The sequence below is a fragment of the Lissotriton helveticus genome, chromosome 4_1 (genome assembly GCF_964261635.1).
Source record: "Lissotriton helveticus chromosome 4_1, aLisHel1.1, whole genome shotgun sequence".
Lineage (NCBI taxonomy): Eukaryota > Metazoa > Chordata > Amphibia > Caudata > Salamandridae > Lissotriton > Lissotriton helveticus.
In genome coordinates, this window is record NC_136063.1 from 653,826,228 (window position 1) to 653,852,794 (window position 26,567).

A 26,567-nucleotide genomic window follows, 5' to 3' on the forward strand; every position below is an offset into this window, starting at 1 on the left:
GGATTGTTTTGCTTTTCCCCACTTGCATTCAACCTGAGGTTCAGCATGTGAAGTTATTAGTGACGTAACCTGGATGACCAATGATCATTTAATCAATTGTTTCTGAAGACGTACCATACCTGCAACATGGCAGTGAATTTGGAAAGGATGGGGCTGCTGTGTAGAAAGACTGTTTGGCAGCTTTACAAGATTTGAATTTGTGGTTTTCCAGTCTTAACATATCAATGTTCTTAAAGTCCTTGTTCTCCCTGAGGTTTTTTAGGACCGTTCTGAAATATGGTGGTTATTGTGTATGTGCTAAAAGTGATACACACCAACATGAAATGTATTCTGGCTTCTGGAGGAAGTAAGTGTAGTTGACATCTGATCCTATTGTCTAGTTCGGGATATCAGCTTGCCACAGTCTGGAGTGTCTTTTATATGCACTAGCAAGGAACTGAGATTGCCTGAGAGAATGGAGAAGGTATGTTCCAGCTGATGTAAGACAGTAGCCTTTACTGCAGTGCAGGAGGCGTTTGAGATTTGAGAGTGGAGAGAGGCTCTTGGACAAGAAGCAGTGTGGGCAAATTGTGAGTTCATTTATTTATCGGACAAAAATACGATTTAACCTTCTGTACCTGGGTAAACTTGGAGTTTAAATGATCTGCACATTTTGGAAATGTATTTATGAGGGGTCACCTAATAATGATAACTTTGGTTCTTTTCTTTTAACTTGTGGAAGTTTAATTTCATCCATTTGTGTAGGTTTGCTTAACAATTACTTTTCTCTAACAGAAAGCCTTCCAAAATGAAGAGGCAGGGTTCACACAGGTCTCTTGGTCATTTGGTTCTGGGTTTTTGCCAAGTCATAGCATAGCCAGCCGCATCTCCTATAGCCATCAAAAACACTATATGGATTTTAGGAAGGAGAAATACAGTATATTATAAAGTGTGTACAGTGTCCAATGTGACTTACAAGCGAAGCGCATATCAAGGATCTTTACTTAAGGCAAGTATTCTAGAGTTGAGCCTTGTTCCTGCAGTACCAAACATAAAAGTACACATCCTCTTTCTCTGAGGTGGTTCAGGAGCCTAAGGGAAATTCATTTCAGGCATGACTGATTTCTACAGTAAATTAAAATATTAATGTATGAGGACTCTGTCATATTCACTTTTCTCAATTGCACCCTACTTCTTTCCTGCTCCCAGTTTTAAATCAGGCCAAGTAGGCTCCTACCTTGAAGTCTCCAGAGAAACCTTGCATTTGTCAAGTACCTCAACAAGGTGTTCTATCCCTTTGTAATGGAAGAAAGCTTCAGTGATCCAACGTACGATAGAGATTTGGAAATGGCCATGTTAAGAAACTCCAGATATGGTTCTTGAGTCTAAATGTCAAACATTTGAAGTCAGACCCACGTGTGCTGTTTTGGTGAAGTAGAAAAGTCTCTGCATCTCCTCTCCTCTGTCTCCTCTATGTTCAAGGTTACAAATTTGAATAATGAGATGCTCCTTATAAAAATTGCATCCAAATGCTGGTCTGGATCTTGGAAAAGCCAATGCAGAGGCTGTTAGTGCTAGCTTTTTATGCAGGATATAGGCAAGGGGAGATATTAAACATAAACTTTATCTAGGTCTCTTTAGAGGGGTGTCTCTGTAGAGCATACCTAGTTCAAAAAGATTTATTTCATTAAGTTTATTAGGACATGTTTAAAAACTTAAAAGGTGATGGAAAGACCTGGTTTTCTCCTTCCATTAACGAAGATGTTTAGCTACATACGTTGGTACTCACTGCAAAATCCTAAAGTAGTCTTTGCTCTGTTCCTCATCAGAAATCTGTTTTCCCCTCTTTAGCATTTTTGGCTTTTGAAGCTTGACAAATCCATATTCAAGACATGCAGAATATTCTCAAATATAATTCTTCTTTAAATAATATTTCACCTAAATGTCAGCCTGACTTTGACAGTGATTACTTTTTGATCACATTGTGATGGGGGTGATGAATTCCCTGCAGAGGAAAGAGTGGTCTCTCATTAAAACAGTAAACATGTTTTAACCTAAGACAAGGTTCTTTTAGACCTTGCTCTTGCTCAATCGGAACACTCTCCAAAACAGCTGCTCTATCATGTTTTGTTTCCATGGTGCGGTTGTAGGATAAACTAGTAGACCTGAGAGAAATGATGGTGGCGTACTGTGTTGAGAAAGATGTTGCTGGATGAGCAGAGGGACACAGCATGATGGTAAACCTAAAATTCCCATGGTGAAAGCCAGCAAGATGATTCAGTAAGCTCAGGCTCACTACTAATATCTGCACTAATGTGCCAGTAACAAGTATGAATCCTGACATGGTGTATTAAGCCTTCCATTCAGCTGAAATCAGTAACTGGATTACCAGTTCTTTGGTTAATATTAAAATGCACTATTTAAAGAAACTATAATTAGCAGAAGCACTAGTGTTATCATAAAATGTATTACGCAGATATCCAGCGTGACATTTTGTCGAGAGGGATTCTGACAATGAGGGTCAACCAAGGTTGTGTGTGTCTGGGCCCGCCCAAGATGCCCATGTAGGTCAAAGCCCTGCATCCTAAGCAGCCCGCAAACCAATGTTATCTTGTCCCTGACCTGAGTTTCTCATCAGACCAGCATATGTCATGAGCACCTAAACTGTTGCTTTTAAGGAAGAGGGCTGTAGGCCATGCTTGACTCACAGGCGCAGTTACAAGGGCCTTTGGTTGAGTTGCATGTGGGCAGGTCGCAGCTTTGGAGGCCCAGTCCCAACAGAGGCTGCAGGTGAGTATGAGGAGGTGTCACTAGGCAGAGCCCTGCTCTTAGGATTCTGCTAGCAGCTGGAACGACCTGCTGAGAGGTAGGGCTAAAATAAGGTAGTACACAAATACTAGCTGCTGCCGTCTAGCCCAGATGGATGCAGCTGGCATATTTCAACACATTGGACAGCACTGACTGCTGTAGACTAGGCAGTCGCCCGCTACAGATCGACAGTCCGTCCGAGGTTCTGGTGAGTGTCCTGCATATTGAGTCCTTTGGGTTGTTGGTCAACTCCCTGCATTGAGAAAGGCTTTGTTGGGTACTGTGCAACCATTCAGAAAAATAATAATAATAATAATTATTAACATTTTGCACATCGCGTCATTTCTAAAACAAAACACTGTCTCACACATGACATCTTTTGTCATCCCCCACCGTCCCCACCCTCGCTATTGTCTTTCTTCCATGCTGAGGGTTGTTCCGCTAGCCTTGTGACTTGTTCTTGATAGGTCAGTCGCAGCCAAGTTATTACAAACGTGGCCTCTGTAGGAGTTCCAGTCTCTCCATAATTTACCCCACCTCTGGGGACATCCCCTTCCTTTGTAGGTAACCATTTCGGCCACCATGCCCCAGTAGTTGTCGCTTTTCCAGGTCTCCAGTTCCCCCGGGAGTTGTTCAGCACCCCATGCTTTCACCTTATTAGACTGCGCCACTGCCAGGCCTAGTGTAGTCCAAGTTCGTTACAATCCGTACAAGTCTGTCTCCACAGATTTCAGCACGCAGCATTTAGCGAATTTGGCTACCCCTCCTCTGTTTACTTCTCTCATGCAGTTCACTACATCAATCGAGAGCTTTTGTATCTTGGGCATTCCCGTAGACTGTGTAGAAAGGTGCCCGTCTGCCCCCACAGGCAGTGAGAGTCCCGGGTCTCCCCCTCTTAACCATGGTTGTGTAGGTGTAGTATTGAACAAGCCTGCATCCCGCTCGTATGGCAACTTCCCTGGGGGAGGCTAAAGCTTCCTCCCATTCACTGCCCTCCAGTCCCCCCAGCTCTTGCTCTCACTGTTCTCTGATCCTCTCTAAAACTTCTGCCATGTGGTTTAATAAATTTTTGTAGTGACGTGGCTTTTCTGGGCATGTAGTCGTTTGGAAGCCTGTTCTCAAATTGGGAGGATTCTGGAAGGTCGGGTCTTTTGGGCACGAACACCCTGAGTGTCTGTCGTATCTGGAGATATTAGTACATCTCTGTGGGTGCCAGTTAGTATTGTAGCTGCAGTCCAGGCCAGTGAATAACCTCCTCCTGCGTCCTCACTTCACCCAATTTGGAGATCCGGATGAGATCCCACCTATTGTTTTTGTGAAGTTTACTTGTTTTTGGGTGTCACAGTACCTGAATGTGGTACCTCCGGACCTTTGACAGCCAGGAAAGACAACTGGTTAGTTCAAATCCCCAATTTACAGGAAGTTCACACCCTTTAAACCTCATTGGGGAGTAGCACTTATGGTATGACCACTTCTTGTTTTTTTTTTTTTTCGGATGTTTGTGATATTTTATTAAATTACTGCATCTGGGTAAGACCGTCCCGAAAGGATGAGAAAGAACAGAAGACTCCAGGAACACTGAATAAGTGAGTTGTGTGGGAACTATTTTGATCCCTCTAGCAGAAGAGAAAATCTAGGCAAAGATTGTGACTTGCTATCTTTGCAAAAAGCAGTTTAGCAGAGGAGCTGCTAATCCGTATTTGTTTGGGATATCAGGGATGAGGTAGCACATGATGGCGAAGCATCCAAGGTGAGTGCAGGCTCGAACATGAGGAGGAGGAGGAGGAACAGCTGTCGACATCGAGCTCTGAACTATCTGTTGGACCTGAAAATAGTGCCACTTTAGCGACAACGGGACATATGCTGCATACCAGCACATGGTTCTTTACTTTAGCAGGTGTACAAAGATAGTCATTGCTTGACAGCAGAGTTTGTCTGCCAGAGATAAATCAGTGGGAGAAAATCCGTGCCAACAGAAGTTGTTTTCTTTCCGTTAGCCTCAAAGTTCGGATGCCCATATTTTTTGTTGATTCCCCAAAAATGTTAAAACTCTCCAAAAAAATGTCAAGTGTAAAACCTCTGCAAATTAAAAATTTATTTTCAGAACCGCCTTCACTGGTTTCAGAATAGTCCGCTATAGTAGTCTATACATAATAATCAAAGCGAAGTCTATTGGTATAACTGTGAGTGAAAGCAGGCATTTATAACGATAGATTTGTGAGAGATTTATAAATATTTTGCTTTACTTTTTTAATGTAGACCTCATTCAAAATTCAAATTAGTATTTGTAAACCAAACGAAATTGTGCTTTGTGTTGCTTTCTAACCAGAGGTGCAGTGCATTGTGCGGTCTTGCGTTACTTTGCATCAGAGGGGCTTTCCATGGGTGATGTATGGGTATTCCCATGCATCCACCCATGCATTTTGACGCAAAGACGTATATACTAAGACTTGTAGACATACATTTGCACCAAAACCCTGTGCCTTTCTGAGGTAGGCATAACGAAGACACATGTTTATTTCTCTTGGTTTGTGTTCCTCTTCGCATGTGTAAAAAAAGTAAGGAGGCCCCCTATCTTGGTTTGTGGGACCAGGGGAGATAAGTAGAGCAACACAGGGTGTCCCAGTATAACACAAATGTAAAATCCTAACAGCTGTTGCAGAGCTTGATACAAAAAAGTGCAACTTAATTGATCACACATCCATAAAATACTGATTAAATTTAGTATAGTAATCATCTGCATGAGACCAATATATTAACTCCAACTAGAATAAACAGTCTATATACAATGTCATAAGAATATTAGCAGTATTTATTCCATATAGCTGTTTGGAAACAGTTTGCAATTTATAATGTGTTTAAAAACATATGTTAATCAGCATACATATATATGAATCACAAAATGTAATAATCAATCACATCATACATCATTACATAGAATACATAAATGAAGTAAAAAGATAAAAAAGAGAATCAGGGACAAACAAGTGTCGACGCGGCGTTTCGTCTTTGTGTGAATAAAACACCTTCTTCGTGTTCTTTTGCCACCGACATACCACTATTTAGAATAAAATAGTGGTATGTACAGCTTGATGATTGTAATCTGTCTCAAGTAGATGGTCAAAGTGAGAGAGGCACCAAAAGGTATTGAATAAAATGTATGTCGGTGGCAAAAGAACACGAAGGAGCATAACTAGTATTAAATTAAGAAAAGATTACTGCCCCTTGTAATTATTGCTTACTAGATCAGGCACATTGTATTGTTGTTATTTTAAAAGACAGGAATCTATGTGACCAATTACGGTTTGGTAATTTTGTGTTTTTTTAATAATGCAGAATCTGTCCTGAAGAAGGTGTTTTATTCACACAAAGCCGAAACGCCGCGTCAACACTTGTTTGTTCCTGATTCTCTTTTTTATCTTTTTACTTCATTTATGTATTCTATGTAACGATGTTGTTACATCCTGCTTTTCTTTCTTCTCTGTCCTTCTTTAGTGTTTGTTATAACTTGCTCAGCATACATCTATGATGTCACATAGAATGCTGGTTGTGTATGCTTGAGATGAGTCAGTTACATCTGAGGCTGAGCAGCAGTCCAGCTGCTCCTGGTGGGATTATATTTGGACTTACTTATTTCTTCATTATCATCTTAATCTGATACCAATCTTCAATAAATCAAATATAATTATAAAACCTGAATTTATGGACATTAATTGTTACAGATGTGTTATGTGATTATTACATTTTGTGATTCATATATATGTATGCTGATTAACATATGTTTTTAAACACATTATAAATTGCAAACTGTTTCCAAACAGCTATATGGAATAAATACTGCTAATATTCTTATGACATTGTAAATAGACTGTTTTTTCTAGTTGGAGTTAATATATTGGTCTCGTGCAAATGATTACTATACTAAATTTGTTTCAATACACCTTTGGTTCTACCTTGCCTCTCATAATCAGTATTTTATGGTTGTGTGATCAATTAAGTTGCACTTTTTTGTATCAATCCTCTTTGCATGTGCACAGCATTCTCCAGCAGACTTGCAAAGCCCATTTTTTTGTGTGCAGGAGTGGACTACTTGCTGCACAAAACTATGCTGACAACACAGATACCCTTCCACTGTACCACAAGGGTACCTGCTTTCGGTAATGGATACTGAAACTGTGCCAGCACAGGCAGACAGCAGAACTGATCCACTCTTTTGTAGATATGGTGAAGTTGTGAGGGCCTGTCCCCTCATGCCCTCAAGGGTGGGGCACTTTTGTGCCTGGCAAAACTCCTCCCTGGTGGGCCCTCCTTCCACCTGCCACTCTGCAGGTCCCACAAGGGAGCAACGTCCCCCTCCATGTACTCCGGTGCGACCTCCTCAGGTGCCCCGTCCATCTCACGGGCTGACCGCCCCGGGGCGGGCTTCCCTCGCCCTCGGGTTCCTCCCCTTCTAGCAGCTGTCTGGGTCATTTTTCCAGGCTCCAGCCTTGGTTGACTCCCTTTCCGGGCATTCATGGTCCGTGTAGTAGCACAGATCCACTCTGGTAACCCCAGCATCTCCAAATGCGCTTTGAGCTCTACCTCCTTCCAGGCAGTGTGCTCAAGGTCATTCCCGAACAGACAGTCCACTGGCATGGCAGGGCTCACAGCAACTCTCAGCAGGCGTGAAACCCCATCCCCACTCAAATGGAACCTGTGCTAACGGATAGTGACCCTCCCTGTTGTCAGCCATCACAACTGGATGGAATGCATCGGGAATTATTTGCTCTGGGGACACCAGCTGACTCCTTACCATAGTCATGCTGGCACCTGTCTCCCTCAGGGCCTCCATCGCCTGACCATTGAGGGTGACCCACTGCCTATACTTGGTAGTATTGGAGTGCACGTGGACCTTAGGAACCATATCACTGTATCCCAGAGACACTAGGGCAAGCCCTGCCCCCTCACTGCCGTTATCTAGGGACAGCTCCTCCCCAAGCGCTACACTAGCCACCCCGAGGTTTTTACCTCCAGTGGTCTGTGGTGCTCTCTTGCGACACTTGGGATCCCCCTTGTAGTGTCCAATTTCACCACACTCATAGCACTGGACAAATCTGGGCTGCTGACCTTTGTCCGGATAAGTGGCTTTCGGTGGCCAGATTGGGGCTGAGACCCAGACCCTTTCCCTTGTGAATTGTTTTGGGGGCCTTTGGAAAACTTTCTTTTTATCTCCGCCCTCTTTCTTCTGTTGGGAACCCTGACCCCCCTCCCCTTTGGGAGTTACGCCCAGAACCCCTGTTGGACACCCTGGTACTGACCCAGGTGTCCGCCTCCTCCGCAAGCTTCCTAGGATTGGTCAAATTGCGGTAAACCAGGTGTTGGAGCAGCTCTGGAAAACATTTCTCTAGAAGGTGCTCTCTTAAAAACAAGTCATACAACCCTTCGTAGTCATGATGTATTTCTGGCGGAGTTTCCGTCGGTCTCCCCAGATGCTTCCCTTGCACTGTTGGCCACGCTCAAGTCTGGGTCGCCACTCGATCCCTGCCCGGCCAAATTTTTGGCCAGGATGGCGCCGCTGTTCAACCCCCTGGTGAATCCTCTCCTGAATTCATCTTTGAGAGAGGGGCGGCTCCCTCTGTCCTGGAAAAGGGCGATGGTGATCCCCCTCCTCAAAAAGCCGGGATTGGATCCCGGGGTTCTGGCCAGCTATCGGCCAATCTCTCTTCTGCCGGCTCTTGCGAAGCTCACGGAGAAGCACGTGCATGGCGTGCTCTCGGGTTTCCTCGAGTCCAATGATCTCCTGCATCCCTCGCAATCCGGCTTTCGGCCTAATCTGAGTACAGAGACGGCACTCCTCGAGGTGTCAGAGGTCATCCGCGAGACTCTGGATGCAGGGGGGAAAGTTGTGCTTGTCATGTTGGACTTGTCGGCGGCCTTCGACACCGTCCCCCACGAGGCTTTACTCTCCAGACTCTATGACATAGGTCTGAGGGGGACGGTGTTCCAATGGTTCACCTCATTTTTGGAGGACCGTCGACAAACGGTCTGGGCTACTTCGAGCTCCGCTGAGATGCCGCCACTGGGAGTCGGGGTCCCACAGGGCTCTGTGTTGAGCCCGACCCTTTTTAACATCTTTATGACCCCTCTGGCGGAACTCGTGGAGGCCTCGGGGGCCCAGATCGTGTCCTACGCGGACGATACGCAGCTTCTCTTCACCTGCAGGAAAGATCAATCATTCGACGGTGAGAGCATTCAGGGTTGTCTGAAGAGGGTCTTTGGCTGGTTTCAGCAGAATGGTCTTAAGGCCAACTCTAGTAAATCAGAGGTTCTGCTTTTTGGGTGCGCGTCGGAACCGGAATGGCGTGACTGGTGGCCGGCTGACATGTGCCCCCCCGCCCAGCCGTCTGTGGCTGCCAAAAATCTTGGTGTCAAGGTCGATAATGACCTCACGTTCAGATCGCACATTCTTGGTCTGACGGGCACCTGCTTTGGCATCCTTAAGATGCTCCGGAAGTTCCTACCCCTGCTCACAGAGGAGCATAGGAAGATCATTGTCCAAGCTCTTATAGGATCTAGACTGGACTAAGCTAATGCTCTCTATTTAGGGCTTCCGGAGTATCTGATCCAAAGGCTGCAGGTGGCGCAGAACTCTGCGGCTCGCGCCATCTACGGCCTTCCTAGGCGGGCAAGAACATCGGGGGTGCTACAGTCACTCCACTGGCTCCCTATCCGAAAGCGGATAATGTTCAAAACGCTGACGTTGGTGCATAAGGCACTTTCTGGCTCCGGTGCTAAGTATCTGCAGCGCAGACTGGCCTTCTACCGTCCGGCCCGCTCCTTGCGGTCGGAATCTTTGTTCCTTGCCGTGGTGCCCCGTGTGAGGAAGGCTCGCATCGGGGGTCGTTCTTTCAGCTTTAAGGCCCCCCAGTTGTGGAACTCTTTGCCCCTTGCTCTACGCAGCATTCCGAGCCTGCTCCTGTTCAGGAAAAACCTGAAGACCTGGCTTTTTAATCTTTAGGCTATTTTTCTTTTCACCTCATTTTTTTTTTTGTCTGTTCTCTGTTATGTTTTTTTAACTGCTGAGCCGCCCTCTGAAAGCGCCGGGACACTCTTGTTGAGTAGCCGTGCGCTATATAAATAAAATCATAACATAACATAACAACATGCACATTGCTGCCCCGCACCCAGCCCTCTAAAGCTTTACTAGCGTAGTGAAGGAAGTCTACCCAGTTCTGTGTGGGAAGTTTGTGGCTATTCCTAAACCTCTGCCTATTCCTCTCAGGGGTAAGACCAAATCTCTTGAGCAATGCGGCTTTCATGACAGAATAGTTAGTCTGGTCTTCCTTCTCTAGGTAAAGGAGGGTGTCCCTAACGTCTGGAGGTAGGTACTTGTACAAACCAACCCCCCCCAATAACTCTCTGGGACCTCATGGGCTCTTAGGGACACCTCATAGGCTGCTAACCACTTATCAATATTATCCCCCACCTTAAAACTGGCCATCACATCTTTAGGCATAAAGACCCTGGACTCATGTGAAGCTTCCATAGGTACGCAGCCACCATTCTTGTTGCTGTTGGCCCTTACTTCTAGGGCCCGGTTTTCCAGTTCCTTCAGGCTGAGCTCATGGGCAAGTTCTTTTTCCCTCCAAGTCAGTCGCCTTTGTTCGCGATCCTGCTCCATCCTCATAGCCAGTCGCTTTCCTTCGTGATCTTGCTCCGTGGCCCACTTTTCTTTTTCCAGCTTGGCAAGCTCCAATTTGAGCTTTTTCTCCTCTCTCCTGTCCTCCAATTCCTCTGAGGACAGGGTCCTTACTGACACACAACTGCCTGCCCTGGAAGGTACCCTTGTACCTGGTAATGAATTACCATTTTCCACCAAGTGCAGTAAGTCAAGATTTCCTGCGGCATCGTGCTCTGGTCCCTGCCCGTCCCCATCTCCTTCTGGGTGGGCTGTTAACCATGCTCTCAAGGCTTTCTGAAGCTCTGCCTTCTTGGCGCATCGCTTGAAGGGCACCCCTTTCTCCTCGCAGAATTCTTTGAGTTGCGCCACCGTGCAAGCTTTTTGTTTTTGTTTTTTTTTTGTTTTAGTTTATTGAACAAGTTAAAGTCATACAGTGTATACATGCTAGCACATCCTGTGTAATACACTCAGAATACAAGAATAGAAAAAATACATTGCAGATCAGACCCAACCGATAAGAACTAGTCATAACATCCTTATCTCATGTCGCTAATATTCCCAACGTGGTCACTCTAATCTTGACGAACAGCACCCAGAAACCCAGCCAGTCTATCTGTGCCGCATATTACTATACATACAATTCTTCATTTGTACCTTATTCAGAGGCCTGGATGTGGCTGGAAGTTCCTCAGCATATAAATCTAATTGATCGCGGCAATACACAATGTCTTTTAGCCACAGTTCTACTTTGGGGCTCAATCGACTATCCCAAGTAAACAACACTCTCCGCTTACCGTGTAAGCTTCCAGGTTGGCCAGCTCGAATTCCATCTTGCTAGGTAGGGCCTCAGACCTTTGTAGAGAAAATCAAATGGGACTTAGGCAAAAGGACTTTTAAAAAAGAGCAGCCAGTCAGGGAGAATTTAAAAAAAATTATAAATGCCAATTGGAGAGGGTAGACAAGAATTCAGTGGAGTCGCGTGTAGGGTTGAGGTGTACACTGAGTCACTGTGCGGTGTTACACAAGCACAAGTCCTGTCCCACCGCTAGATCACCAATGTTAGAACCGGGGTCTCTAGTTGGCCGGGGTACGCACCCTAGTCCAAGTAGGGACCACCGCTTCCAACACGGTAACTGGGCGCAGAGCGGGAAGGCTTAACGTTAGAGACAATGTGTAAAGTATTTGTGCAACACATACCAACAGTTAACAGTACAACACGCACAAAAGGCAAAGATACTACACCGGTTTTATATAAAAATTTAAGTATCTTTATCTAAAAATTATTCAAGACCCCAAAAACTGGTAAGGATTCACCATATACCTTCAGTAGTATCTGGCAAGGTCAATCATCAAATAAATCCGGCTTCCAGGCAAAATCAATAATAAGATCACACCAGTTTCCAGGCAGGATCAATAATACAGGAAGATCCACAAATGTATCATGGGTTCTTAAAGGGTTCTATCTGTTGCCTGCCTCTAGGGAAGCCAGTCTTGCAGGTGCAACGAGTCTGTTGGGACAAGGTTTAGATGTTTTGGGAGTTCAGTCTCAGGTCTGTAGCACAGAAAAACATGCGCAGGGACTCGCCCTGCCTCCAGCCCGCAGTATCTTAATTGCAGTCCCCAAGCAGCAGGAACCAGGGAACCAGTGGGAACGGTTGACAGTAGCTGGCGCTAGGGGAAATACGATAGTGCGGGGGTGCCGATCACACTGCCTGAGGTACTTTGTAACATGCCCCCAACAGGAAGAACAGTCTATCCGGCCGGCCGCTATTAACTGAGGGGAAGTTGCCCCAGTCTACGGTGGGCTGCTAGTGAGTTGTGGCAGTCCCAGAGAAGGGCCTAGCAAGAGTCCAGTGCAGCCCCGGAAGTCTCTAGACAAAGCGAGACTTCCCCTCAGCCTCCGGCCCACAGCCCACACCCCGCCCCAAGGCAGCACCACACACAGCGGCGTAGCGCTGGCTGGTAACTGGGGGGAACGGTGAGGATGGCACCCGCTGGAGGCTCCTATGGTACTGCCTTGCACCGCCTGTTCCTTGATGACGCGGCAAGGAGGAGGGCAGGCCAGCCCTTTCGGGAACGCACGCAGCTCTTCCCTCTGCTGCGTTGGCTGCAAGGCGGTATAAAAGGGGGTGGTGATGTACCTCATTGTTCGCCATAAGTTGGCAGGGTATGCTCAGACGTTAGTCCCTTGCTCACTTTGCCACTGGATTCAAGCAAGCGGGGCTGAAGACGGCTGTAATGCCAGAAACCGGTCCTAGGAAGCTTGTTTCCAGGGAAGGCATGGCTTGGCAGTTCGGGCTGGACTGTTCCCATGAGGCACAGGGTCAAACTGATTTGCATATGACCATGTCTGAACTGGGGTGGCAGAGTGGGCTAAAGAACGGTGATGGATTAAACCCAGATCTTTTGACTGGGTGTGAGTGTTTGGTTCAGATGCTTCGTCCATCACCACCCCCTTTTGTACCTTTTTGTTCGCCATAAGTTGGCAGGGTATGCTCAGACGTGAGTCCCTTGCTCACTTTGCCACTGGATTCAAGCAAGCCTGGCTGAAGACGGCTGAAATGCCAGAAACCGGTCCTAGGAAGCTTGTTTCCGGTCCAGAGAAGGCATGGCTTGGCAGTTCGGGCTGGACTGTTCCCATGAGGCACAGAGTGAGACGGATTTGCATATGGCCGTGTCTGAACTGGGGTGGCAGAGTGGGCTAAAGAACGGTGATGGATTAAACCCAAATCTTTTGACTGGGTGTGAGTGTTTGATTGGTTCAGATGCTCCGTCCATCACCACCCCCTTTTGTACCGCGTTGGCTGCAAGGGCGCGTCTCTGTTGCTAGGCGACCCGCTGCCCAATCCCAGCGGGGCGGGTCTCAGTCGTCACCGGGGGAGTCCTTGCTGGGCATCCCTCGGCTCCCGGGTGGCGATTTCTGCCCGCAATGCCTTCTCCTTGCAATGCTCGTCACGCCCCCGGCCCGCCGGCGGTGATTACGGGCTCACAGTGCTTTACTGTCTTCGCAGCGCTACTCTGCGCATTAAGGTCCCGGGCAGCGGCGGTGAAGTTGGGGGCAATTTGATTTTGGATTCTCAGCGCTTCCAGCTCACAAAGCTTTTCCGTGCCTCAGGGGGTGATTTACATACCGCGCCCCGCTCGGGCTGGCGGCGGTGACTTCAGAGGGGGCTTACAGTTCTTTTATAGTCCCCAGTGCTGCAGAAGCAGTAGTTGAGGATTCCTGGGCTGGAGATGTTGATTGCAGGCACAGAGGTGCAGAGCCAAGTCCTCAGAAGAGTTGCTGTCCCCCAAAAAGGCAGTCCTTAAAAAGATGTTGTTCCAAGAGAGGTAGTTTTTTAGGTGGATGTTGGAGACTCTCTGGGGGTGTTACTTTCAGTCCTCCCTAGCAGGGCAGGATCAGCAGGCAGTGGGCAGCTCTACAAGGAGGGGCAGCAGTTCCTGGGAGCAGTCCGCCTCCTCACAAGTGGCAATCCTCCTGGCGCAGCAGTCCTTACTCCAGCAGAGAGTCCCCGTAGTTCAGCAGTGTAACAAAGAAGTGAGGCCAGAACCCTCCCTTATACATCCTACAGTCTAGGGGCTAGAAAGTGGTAGAAGTCTCTGGAAAGGTCTGGGGGAAGGGGCTTCTGGAAGAATCCAGGGAGTTCTGGTATGTTCCCTGCCTTCCCTGACCTGGCTGTCACAGTGACGAGAGACAAGGCTGTTAAGGCTACAGGGGGCAGCCCATCCAGGGAGGAAGGTGTGAATCACCACTCCTCCTCCCAACCCAGGCAGGCTATCAGTATGCAGAGGGGAGAGGGGAGTCTACAATGGCCAGACTAAGTGTAGGGAGGAAAAGTGGGATCCCTAGCGTTGTAGTGCCCAAACCCCATACATCATTGGAAAGGGTGCCCCGCCCTGAGTCCAACAAGACCAAACATGACAGACCTATCGGGTCCCTGTCAGAAATTAGCCCATAAGGGGGGTTCTCAATGCTAGCCTATGGAGAGTTAAGCCATACTGCAGTAGCAGGGGCTTGTGGCAGATATGCCAGCGTCACAGGTTTTAGGGGAGAGCACCTGCACCTCAGCACTGTTTAGCAGTGGTGAGGCGCCCAGAGTCTTAGGTCCAACAGAAAGGTACAGTGAAAATGGGAGGCACAAGGGCAAAAAGGCAGGGGAAGACCACCCTAAGGCTGACAGGTCCAACACCACTGTAGTACAAATAGGGTTGTAAATGAACCACCCTAAGCTTGTCTCTAAGATAAGTGAAATGGCCAAGATCTGTTCAGGCCTTTACAATGCTTCAGCCCCTTCACTCACCATCATCCACTTCTCCCCTGCATGTCCACATTCTCACTGTCCATCTGCTTCACTTGTGCACAATGTACCTTGCTTTAAATGTGCATACTCTTCTTTATGCTGCCTGACCGTGCTCGCCTGCATATGGAGCCAAGCAATTCTTCATTTTCTATGGTCACAGAAAAGTGTCATACGCTTTACTCTTGGGCTACAAACTCCACTCTACTGTCTCTTTGTGGTAAACCTTGGTTCTGTCTTGCTTTTTTTTATTAAACGTAATCTCCACAGGAGCCTGTCGGTACTCTTATAAATGTTGAACTCATGAATGAGAAATTGCTGCTGAGGTCAGTTTTATTTTCACCGTTCTTTCGGTATCAACCTACATAATGTCCTTTGATTTTTCTTGTGGGCACCAGCTTTACTTTTCAACCTTTAAATGTGTTTCGGCATTATGGAGGAATGCTTGACCCTTTGCAGCATGTAAAAACTAACAACCCTCCTCTCCTCCCCCACCCTTGCTGTATTTTGCCATTAACTGGACAACCAAGATACAATTTAGAAATACAAAAGTACGTTTTCTATTCAACGCGTTGTTCTTTCGTGTAAAACCATACATTTTATATGTGTCTTAATCTTTTTCTTTTTTGTTGGTATAGCCCATCATTCCAATGTTCACAAGAAATGTTCGTGAAGGATTTAGATCCCTTGGGGCAATCCGTAAGTGATATAAGTTTGGCACAATGTTTCATTTTTCAGTGATCAAATTCCTCATTAATTGACTGTATTTCTGGTCAGCGATGGGGGATTGTAGCAGTGGGGTTGTTTGTTTATGCTGTCTTTCACCTTAAACCAGCATACTTATTTACTATATTTGCAAAACAAGTTATTCCCTGGTAGTATTTTCCATACAGGTTGATCTTGTGAACCGCTTTAGGATTTATTTGATTCAAAACAAAGACAAACCTTCTAATATGGCTAAAAATATGCCAGATAAACTCAAAATATTAATTCCTAAAAAAATATTGTCTTTAAAGCTAGAGAAAAAGTTTTGAAATCTTTTCTTGGTGTACTGCTCTTCCTACAGTAGGAAACGAATACTGCTCTTGGCTACTGTTACAACATTGAAATCCATTGATACCTTTATTTTTCTGGCAAAAAACGTGTTTTAGAGGAATACATTTAAAATCTTTCATATTGAGACATAGTGCCTTAATAAGGTTTACCCAATTTATTTATTAGCCATTAACACATTTGAGTATTTCAAAACCTGTAGTTAACATGCTGCTGTCTGAAATGCATATTAATGTATTTGCTTTTCTTTACTTTTGCAGGTCTGTTTCGATGGATATATGAAACATTTAAAATCCCATTTCTCCCTATTTATGGAGGTTTTCCAGTCAAATTGTGCACATACCTAGGAGATCCCATACCATATGATCCAGATCTAACGGCACCAGAACTAGCTGAAAAGGTACTTCTTAAAGTGTTGCCCAACACTGTTTGCCTCTTAGTTGGTGTTTGCAATTGTGACAGAGGATGCATTTTGTAAATTCTCCTTAATTGTTGTTGGATTTAGTACAGGGGCACATAATTTGGACATTTTAGACAGGCCTTTTATTCCACCATGAATGCCAGTTTTGAAAGCCCAAGGCTCCTTCTAGCGCATCTGACACTTTCCACAGCTCCTCAAGGTTAATTGCAACAGGCACGGGGAGCTTCAAGAACGAAAAACATGGAAGGTAGAGAGAAAGTGATGACAGAGACCGGAGAGGAGAGAGAATTGATGGGAAGAGAGATTTGATGGGAAGAGAGATTGCGAGCGAAGCCGAAGGGAAATGGGGCAGGTTTGAGCTTTTCTGCAGGGGGCAAGAAGGGTTTGGTGCCCAAGTCCCCTGTCACTACCCCATCTCAAAGAGCACAATGAAGTGATCTACTCATCAGAAAATAGATGGAAACCACCTTCCTTTGGTATCCATTTTCACCCTCCAGGATATATTTGAAAGGCTCTCCTTGTCCCCTGAACTTATCAGGGCTTGCGCACCCAAAGTGACATGGCAAGAAGGATGTTACTCTGTATAATGTCCTGTGACTTCTCCACGGCGGGAGCAGTCCCACAATCCATGGCCCCTCTCTCCTACCAACCACCTAACATGTTGGTTTTCTTTTTAAAGAGCAATCTTAATAGTCTGCAAAGCATAGGGTTTAGAATGGTCCAAAACAAATATAATAAATCTTTCATCCTCTGTGAAAAGATGCTGAAAGGGTTATATTTCTTTCATTTCTGACCTCTTTGGCGTCATTTTCCCCCAACATGTTGCCTTCAATCATCCTGTTTTTGCTAGCCTTCAGACTCTACACTCTACCACTGCTAACCAGTGCTAAATTGCTTGTGCTTTCTCCCTATAATATGGTAACATGGACTTGCACCCAATTGGCACCTTTAATTTACTTGTTAGTTCCTTGTAATGTGGTAGTACACATATTTAGGAACTGTAAATTAAATACTACTAGTGGGCCTCCTTGTGTCACCACTTAAGTAGCCCTGTAAACATGGCTCAGGCCTGCGCAGTTTAAAACTGCCTCTTCAACCTGGCCAAATAAACCTTTTTGCCAGGCTGAAGCTTTCCTTTTTAACACATATGTCACCCCTGGGGGCGTAAGTTAAAGATATCTCAAATAACTATATCTGCTGAATTTCACAGGTTTTGTGGGAGTATATGAAAAAGATAGATGGATGGCAATACATATACATAGATTGCAGAATAGGAGAGTCAATCATTGCATCACAATGTTCACTTTGCTGGCTGCTTGTTCTTGGCAGCTCACGTGTTCTTTTGATCTGTGGAATTCTGACTCTTGCCTTTGTTCGGCACAGGTTTTTTTCTATCTTGAGAAATGTTGTTCTCTGAAGATCTGGAGTTTAGTCTATTCTGCCTCTTACCCATCTCCTGTTTTAGTTGTTAAATAGGGTGTCTGCTGTAAAAAAGTATAGCAGCAGGCCTGCAGAACAGAGACTGTCTCATCCATTCACCTTATTGAGCAGAGGTCCACTCAGGTAACATCCAGGTGGTTTTCTGAGTTGACAGCTACTTGTTCTTCCACTTTAATATATACATCTGTATCCGCTCCATTGTCAATGCTGAGATGTCAATCACCACCTACTTTGATATCTTTTTTTGCTGCCCATCCCGGACCAACAATGTGTTTTTCTACCTTGAGGCACTCAGTCTGCTGGAGTCGAATCACATGTTAACTAATTACACTGTTACACACGGTCTCCAGTACTGCGGCTAACAATCGCTCCTGCAGCTCGAGGGCCACCACACAATGTATTTGAGAGACAAGCTGAACCATTCCTCACTCACTGTCCCGACCTTCAGGAGAAACACACGGACCTTGTATACCAAAGAAAGGCTTCATAGGTAAACTGTTTCTCTATTAAGGAAAGATTATACGATCTAGTTGAGGAGGCTCACCCCTGCACTCCTTTCCAATGTCACTGATTTGCAGTAGCATCTCAACTGTGTTGGACACACCATCATTATGGATTTGAGGATCCCGTTTCTTCAACTTTTCCTGTTTAAAAATTCTATGAAGCCATCTCCAACGAACCTTTGAATTCATTTACAAAATTATGCAAAAAGACTGCAGAGCTACCGGATATTCCTTTATCGACTGAGTTACCACATCATTTCGATAGGTTTTAATTTACATCTGCTTTTTAAACATAATCTATCTTTGGTGACAGATTAGTCAGAGGCTGTTATTGTGATCTTCATGTTTCAGCATCTACGTAGTCTTGTATAAAAGGCTGGTAGGAAAAAGTCCCTCCAGAGAGTCTATTGTTTTTGAGCGATTGTATGGCGACAGATTTGCTAATTGCTTCTGCTGCCAACAGGAGGCAAATATTGAATGATTCATCTGGAAAAGAAACTTTGCACTTGTGCATTGGCTTGGAAAACAGCTCGCCCATACACCCAGAGAAGCCATTTTGAGGGCAGGAACTACATACAACTCATTGAATTGCGGAGGCGAAACAAAAAAATAATTCATCCAGTCATTGTTGTAACTTTATAAAAAAAGAATAGAAGTTTTATTGGCAAAAAATGTGTCATAGACCATTAATGCCAGATAGCTTACAGTTAAATGGTTTAAACCCGAAGGGGATTACCTATCTTCTCTGATAGAGCTTAAAGTGTCATTCTTCGTGTGTGTTGAAAAAAGTAAATCCTTTGTTTGCAATAATAAATGCACATTAGGCACTGCATTTCATGCGCAAGCAGGTCAGAGTCTTGAAGGCCTGTGTTTGAAGTGTGTGTCTAATACCTGCCACTTTGCCAATTTCAGGTTATAGGTGTCCCTGCCACCTAGCGGTGGCGAAGTCTGAATACTGTAAGCTTTCACCTAGATAAACTTGTAACTGTGGCCTAACCATTCACCTTTCTTTCCTCAGAAATATTTTTGAGTAGGGACTTGCTATTGGCTCTGTGAGCACCCTCCTTGCGCCTTTACAGCTTAGGGTTCAGGGTACAGTGCAGCAAATGGCATTTATCCATGTAGTCCACAATGCAACATCCCTCACCTATGTCCCCTCACTCCTTTTACTCCTCGACCTCTGCAGTGTTCAACACAGTCCACTGTCATTACTATATCAGCATCGTCCTCCTGCAGATTCTCCAACCTAACAGACACTAGTGTGTCCAATGTAGGACTCCAGATCAGAGCATATCCGTGTGATGCTATCAATATAACTCAAGTTTCCATGCTGTCACCAGTCTGCTTCAGTCCTTACATTGAACCTTTTTCCATATTCATAAACTCATGGTCTTAACTTTGAGTAATGTCCTTTGTGTGAAAGATTTCCCCTTTTTGTGATTCAAGTCTGGATGCGAATGAAGTATAGCCTTTTCTCCAACACCAAGTAGTAACATCTAGTGTTCACAAGAAGTAATATAGTGGTCCCTCCAGATTTTTGATATAAAGCGAATCTTTATTGATTAAATAAGAAAACAGTCTAGCACAAGGTTTGTTGTTTCCCAGTGTGCTTAATTGCACTACATAACAAATATTTTACAGGGGCCTCAAAACTAACAAAAAAAATTATTTGAGTAAGAATCCCCTACCCTAACCAACCACAACCCTAACTTTAACCAGGAATAATCTCCTAAATATGAACATTGAGGCAGACCAGCCCTTTTCCCCTAGGGTACCATTAACGTATTACCTATGAGAGGTGTTGTGGTCTCACATTATTAGCAGTCTTTTACTATCATTGCAGTGATTGCAAACAATACCACAGTAGTCATAAAATATAGCCAGGGTATCTGTAGATCCATCCTCTTCCTTTTGATAGCATTGGCCTTTTTAGTTTTATTAATTACAAATAGCAGTGATCTTGATCAGTTGCTGATCACAAATAGTCCATATTGATTTAAATTTGGTACCCAGTATTTGTACTCTCCATTATTGTTTATATTCCTAAGTTATGGCTCTGGGTGATTTCAATTGGTTTTACTTTTTATTGTGCATATATTAAAGGAGTTCTTAAAGTATTGTTCCATGAACAATGAAAAACCTGTGCCTGTAAATTGGACCATTTATTTAAAATCCAGTAACCATCCCTGTGTCTGTCCTCAAAATGGTTGTGTGACCAGGCCTTTCCAGCTCATCCAAGCTGCCAAGAGAGATAGGTAGGATTTTTTGGCCATCTTTCTTTTTCAGACCAAGTACCTAGCATCCTAGTCAGAAGGGTGAACTTTCAATCTGATAGACTTCTAGCCGCTGATTCCTTACCTTTGAATTTCCCAGGTGCAAGGCTGGATCCAGAAGATTTTTCATGTGCAGTATCCCCACAATCTAGGTGGTACTAATCGGCTTCACATGTGGCAGCGGCCATGCCGGAAGTGACCTGTACGGCTCCTCTGTAGTGCCACCTAGCTGACGTCCGTTATTTTCTTTCTTCGCAAGCCAACGCTGATCCGGAGAAGAACTACCCCATAGTCATTGTTCGGCTGGATTTTTTCGATGTTTTGTCGAGTGTTTCCGAGGATTTCCTCCTGGCGTGTTAGAAAGATGTCATCAAGGAAGACAGGATTTAGGCCCTGTGGAGCCCATTATTTGCTGAAGTCGGTGACGGACCCGCACTTTGTCTTCATGTGGTGTTTGGCGTGCAAACACGACTCGAAGGCGTGCTCCAATTGCCGCACCATAAACCCAAAGGCCTTGACGGAGCGGTCACGAAAGGTCACGACCTGGCATGCGACTCTACGTAAATAGAGGTCCCGGTCGAGAGAAAGTTGACAGAAGAGCTGGTGGAGTCTGAGGTCGTCCTTCCATTCCACGTCCATTGGCCAACAAGACGAGGACTGACTATGCGGTAGAGCCTGCGCTTGGGCTGATTTCATGCCTCCCCGACTTTCCAGGAGCCGGAGTGACCACCGCCCAACTAAAAGAATTCTATGAGGCCATGCGCCTCAAATTTGGGCAGCCCGACCCCTCTGGTGCCCCTTTTTATCCTGTGGGGTCAGAGGGAACCCCATCTGGTTCCGCACCAGTGACTCCAGCTCCAGGGGATCCATTCCAGGATCCGAATCGGCACCGGTCGTACCAACTCGACTTTCTTCTACGCCGGTCCCGATGCTCCCGCGACGCCAGCAGCACCATCCCCATTGTCATCCCCGACTCCGATACGGAGCCGGATGGGCATCTCCCGATGCCGACAGGAACCTTGCCGCCTAGATCAGTGCCTGAGCCTTATTTCTTATGGTTAGGACTCTGGAAAGAACAGGAGGGGCTGCTGGACCCTGGGGAATACTAGCCATATGAGGAAGACCCTAGCATGGACTGTTGAGGAACTGGGTGAAGCCAATGGACTGGCTACCTCTCCAGATACTGATATGCTTTCTCACCCTACCGTGGCTATGGAGGAGGGAGCCTTGTACGCAAAGAGAAGCGTGATGCATCCGCACCTGTTTCCGACGCATCGCTGCAAAAATCATCGCAGCGCCTGCCCGCGGTTCAAGAAATCACTGCATCGAGGCCACCGAAGTCCGGGGTCACCGCACTGATTCCGACGCAAGGCCTGCTGTGTGGATGCACAAAACCAAGCCCGAAGTCCGAGGTCACTGCAACGATTCCGACGCAAGGCCTGCTGTGCGACTGCACGAACCCACACATTGTCCCGGTTCATTGCATTGCATCAAGGCGCCAAGTCTGTGTCATCTCTGTCGGACGCAGTAAGAAACCTATGCATCACCTCTCCATGCTGTAAGAAACCAACGCATCACCTCCTCTCCGATAAGGAACCGACACATCACCTCTCGGCACAGCATTACGGAACCGACACATCACCTCCCCCGGAGCAAGGAACACACACATCACCTTCTCTGAGTATAAGGAACTGACTCATCACCTTCCCTGTGACCCTTTTTGGTGGTATGCACAACGCATCCAAGGTAATTTGTGTGAAAAGTTTTGCCTCTGCAATTTGCTTTGAACTGAACTATTTCTACCATCTGAAAGTCATATTTGTATTACTGTGTTGTGGATTTTGTTGTTTGGTCTTGTTTTGGTTTAGATAAAGATAACCTATTTTTCTAAACTGGTGTGTTGTCCATTGGAAGTGTTTTCACTGTATTGCAGTATGTGTTCACAAATGCTTTACACACTGCCTCCGAAATAAACCTGTCTGCTCATGCCAAGCTACCAAAGGGGTGAGCATGGGTTATTTTAGAAGTGTATCCCCCTTACCCGTGCCAGAAGCAAGGGTCCTTACTTGGACAAAGGTACCTACCTCTGCCAACTAGAGACCCCCATTTCTAACATTTATTTTATGGGCGTTGCCATTAGTTTAAATGGCTCTACAAATCGGCAGTGGCAGGGTGGGAGCCATGTTTTACTTTGTCACACTTGTGGTGACACAAGTACTGCAGCCCTCAAGGGATATTTAAACTTGCAAGTCCTAGGTGTCCCTGGTACCATAAACTAGGGACCTTTAAGTAAGTTAACTTTTACCACTTAGGGTCAAAGTGCTGGCACTGAGGTCTGATTAGCAGGCCTAAGTGCACACTCAGTTGAAAAAAAAAGCAGCCTCAGTCCAAAAAATCGGGGGTGATCACCGCTGGGGCGGTCCTAGACATGGTGGCCTAGAAATGTTTTCCGCTTTCGTGGAAAATTTGGGACATTCAGGATATGAGCCCGATATTTCAGGCTCAGTCCTGTGTTCTGGCCTGCATGGTTCTGAGGCTTCTTCGTCTCCTGACCTTTGGTACCCTTCTGGAGCCTCGTGCTTACTGGCACAAGCACACACTGCAATGGAACCTCTTCTTTAAATGGACTCGGCATTTGGGTTGCCTCATGGATGGCATCCACGTGTCAGATAACATAGCCTGGGACCTTGAATTGTAGATGATGGTTTCCAGACTGACTTGCAGCAGGCCGTACTCTGTACAGATGCATTTACTCTGGGCTGGGGAAGCCAACTGGATGTGGTGGAGCTCAGAGGCCTCTGGACTCTGCTGAAGCCAAGGTGCTACATCCGTATTGAGGAACTGTGTGGTATCCAGCAGGCTGTCATGGCCTTACTGCCTTCAGTCGGTGACAGCCCTCTTCCGCTTGTGTTCGACAAGATGAGCGCATGTGGTATTGAAACAGAGCATTGTGGGGTCATGTCCTTTGCTAGTAGGCATTGAGACTGTAGCACTGGCTGGACCTTCTAGGAATTTCCCTAACTGGTAACCCTCTGGCAGATTTCCTGAACTGAAATCGAACAAGCTCAGCAGAAGTCAAAGTCCTTTAGCGAACCATGTGCGTCTGCATCCAGAGGTAGTTCAAGGCCTCTTCGACCAGTGAGGCATGCCTTGGGTAGATGTTTTTGCTACCGCCAAGAGCATTCATTGTCTGGTCCTTTGCTCTCTGGAGTTATTGCCTTACAGTTCCATGGGAGATGCAATTCCCATTCCGGTGGACTCTGGTCTTTGTTGCATGTTTCTGGCTCTGCTGTCACTTCCCCAAAATCTGAAGATCAGAAGATATTGTCTTCTGCTCTTCCTGATAGCCCCGGTCTGGGCTCAGAAGGTCTTTTACTCCAATCAGCTGAGTCAGGTTCTTGTTCAGGAAGACCATCTGCCACGGGAACAGGGCAGGGTTCAGCACACAAACCTCCACAACCTACACTTCTGTGTGTGGAGGCTGAGCGGATCCAAAAGAGTGGATTTGATCCTCTTGTAGAAGTTGATGTGATTTTTTTCTGCTGGGCTAAGTTTATTGCCTTGTGCGAGGGCTGTCAAGTCAATCGGTTTTAAACCTACTTTCTGAAGCTTTCCTGATTGTGCTCTTTGGTCTAGCAAGGGTTTTGCTGGGGGCACTGTTAAAGGTTACTTGTCTGCCTTATTGGTCTTGCTGCTTTTGCCTGATCAGCACTCTGTTCAATTTACAAGTTGTGATGCATTTTTTTTGGGTGCTTATTTATGTTTCCACTTGCTCCCTTTATTAAGCCGCAGTGGGTCCTTAACTTGAGCCTTGCTTTTTGATGTGTGTGCCTATTGAGCCTATGCATATATGTTCTTTGATGTTGCAGACTGTTTAACCATCTTAATGCAATCACTTCTCTTGTTGGTGAACTTAAGGTGCTGTCATTGAAATGCAGGCACTGTCCGTGCAGCCTCGATGAGCTTCCTTCTACTCGGACAAGTTGGTACTTGGTGAACTCTGGCATCTTTTGCCTGAAAAGTTTCTGATCCCTGCTTGCTTCTCTCTGCCACATCCTTCCAAGGAAGAGGAGAGGCTTCACCGCTAAATCACAAGAGCCCCTAGTTTTTATATTTATTACAGTAATGAGCAGTTGGTCGTGATCATCCTATTGGACTCTTTAGGCAGTCCTATTAAAGGTGCTCAGTGTTGAAGGACGCAAAATGCTTGTTGTAACTATAATCAACGTACCGGAATTGCATATATATATATATATATATATATATATATATATATATATATATATATATATATATATATATATATATATATATATATATATATATATATATACACACACATACTACTGGCAGTCGCCAGTAGGTAGTTATAGTTGGGATCGTTTTCCATAGGAAATCCGCTACATTCTATTGGGAATAACTTTGGCGCCGAATGAGGGATCTGCCTGTAATTTTCCTTAACTTTGCCTCGCTGCGCTCCGCTCCTTCCCTGAAAGTTTTGGGGGGATCCGTCAAGCGGGGGCCGAGATAAAAGGGGGGTCCCAAAACGTGTTTTCCCCATGTTAATTTCCATAGGGCGGTTGGACTCACTTTTAGCCCGAACGGCTGAATGGATTTCCACCAAACTTGGCAAAATTTTAGGGACTGGTACCCCGATGTGCCTTTGCTATGTCTCAAGATATATGCTCCAGTGGTTTTTACGAAAATTAACTTTGAAAAAATATATATTGGGCTACATTGGGCTATATATATATGTTAGAGCCCAAATGTAGCCCAATGTAGCCCAAAGATGGCCACCAGAGACAAAAAAAAACAAATGTAGCCCAACTATAGCCCAATGACAGAATGTCCCAGAGTGTTCTAAAGAACAACTAGAGCGCTAACAGTCTTACTTATGACAAAAGTATGGCACACCTGAAGTCATCTTGATTGGAATAAAGTGGTAACACTTAATACATTTAATTTGAAAAGGAACAAAATGAGGGGTTTCATTTGCCATAGAAATTTATATATATATATATATATATATATATATATATATATATATATATATATATATATATATATAATGAAACGAAGGATCCCAACTGCTTCTTGTAGCAGTTTAAGCAGGCGCAGACCTCCTCTCCAGAGAACAGGTATCAGATGTTTAAATCATCATATATATTCACTGAAAAAACCATAGGTTTCACACCAGTTATAGTTAGGAATTAGCATTTAAAAAACCTATTAAATTCACTGAATAAACCATAGGTTTCACACCAGTTATAGTTAGGTGGAAATTTTACTCGCATAAAACCATTGAAATTCCCACGTTATAGTTAGTTGGACTCACTATAACTTGCGCGTGCAATGCACTGCTGATGACGTCACATATTACATCACTCATGACATGGTCAGTGACATCACTCATGACATCACTCATGACATCTCAAATGACATCACTGATGACATCATCCAGTGAATGTGTATCTTTCTGAAAAATACATATTTTTTATATATGTATATCTAAAGGTTGATGGAAGAATAAATGGGTAAATAAATGTCTAAATGGATGGTTTTTTTGTGTAAAATTGATTGGTTAACTGACTTATTAAATGTATCTTAGTGAATACATATATTAGCGAGTAATGTTTAAATATTTAAATATCTGTGTCTCACTTTGTGTATAAGTGGCTGCATGGGTTGGTGAGTAGCTACATGAGTGTGTATATGGGTTATTAGTTGTTTTTTTGAGTATCAGTGTCTGTATGGTTCGGTGGGGGATATTACTTAGAGCACAGATGCATGAATGAGTGACTCACTATTTGTATGTATTTTGAAGACAGCATGTGTGCAAGACTATGGGTGGATGATTGTGTGTATGGGTGGGTTAGTGAGTATGTGTTTTTATAATTGATTGATTGTTTAAGAGAGTAAATATGTTTCAGTTTCTGTAGAAGTATGTGTATATAGCAGTATAATCAAGTAAATGGTTTTTTGATAGTTTATTTGCATGTGTGAATTTGTGTGTGAGTAACTATATGGATGAGTATTAGTTTGTAACAGGATGTATAGGTGTATGAGTACATATGATGAGTAAGTACATGCATGAGTGACTATATAGAACTGTTGGTGAATGAGTGGATGTGT

The 26,567-nt window shown here is 45.0% G+C and overlaps 1 protein-coding gene across 5 annotated transcripts in view; it reads left to right on the forward strand.

Annotated features, from left to right (window-relative positions):
• The window catches only part of TMEM68 (transmembrane protein 68), a 128,916-nt gene that overhangs the window by 68,993 nt on the left and 33,356 nt on the right, over positions 1–26,567 (forward strand). For all 5 annotated transcript variants that reach the window (XM_078687297.1, XM_078687298.1, XM_078687299.1 and 2 more), the window contains 2 exons: positions 15,384–15,444; positions 16,059–16,198. In XM_078687297.1, coding sequence (XP_078543423.1) covers positions 15,384–15,444; positions 16,059–16,198 — 201 coding nt within the window. The remainder of the gene's footprint in view (positions 1–15,383; positions 15,445–16,058; positions 16,199–26,567) is intronic.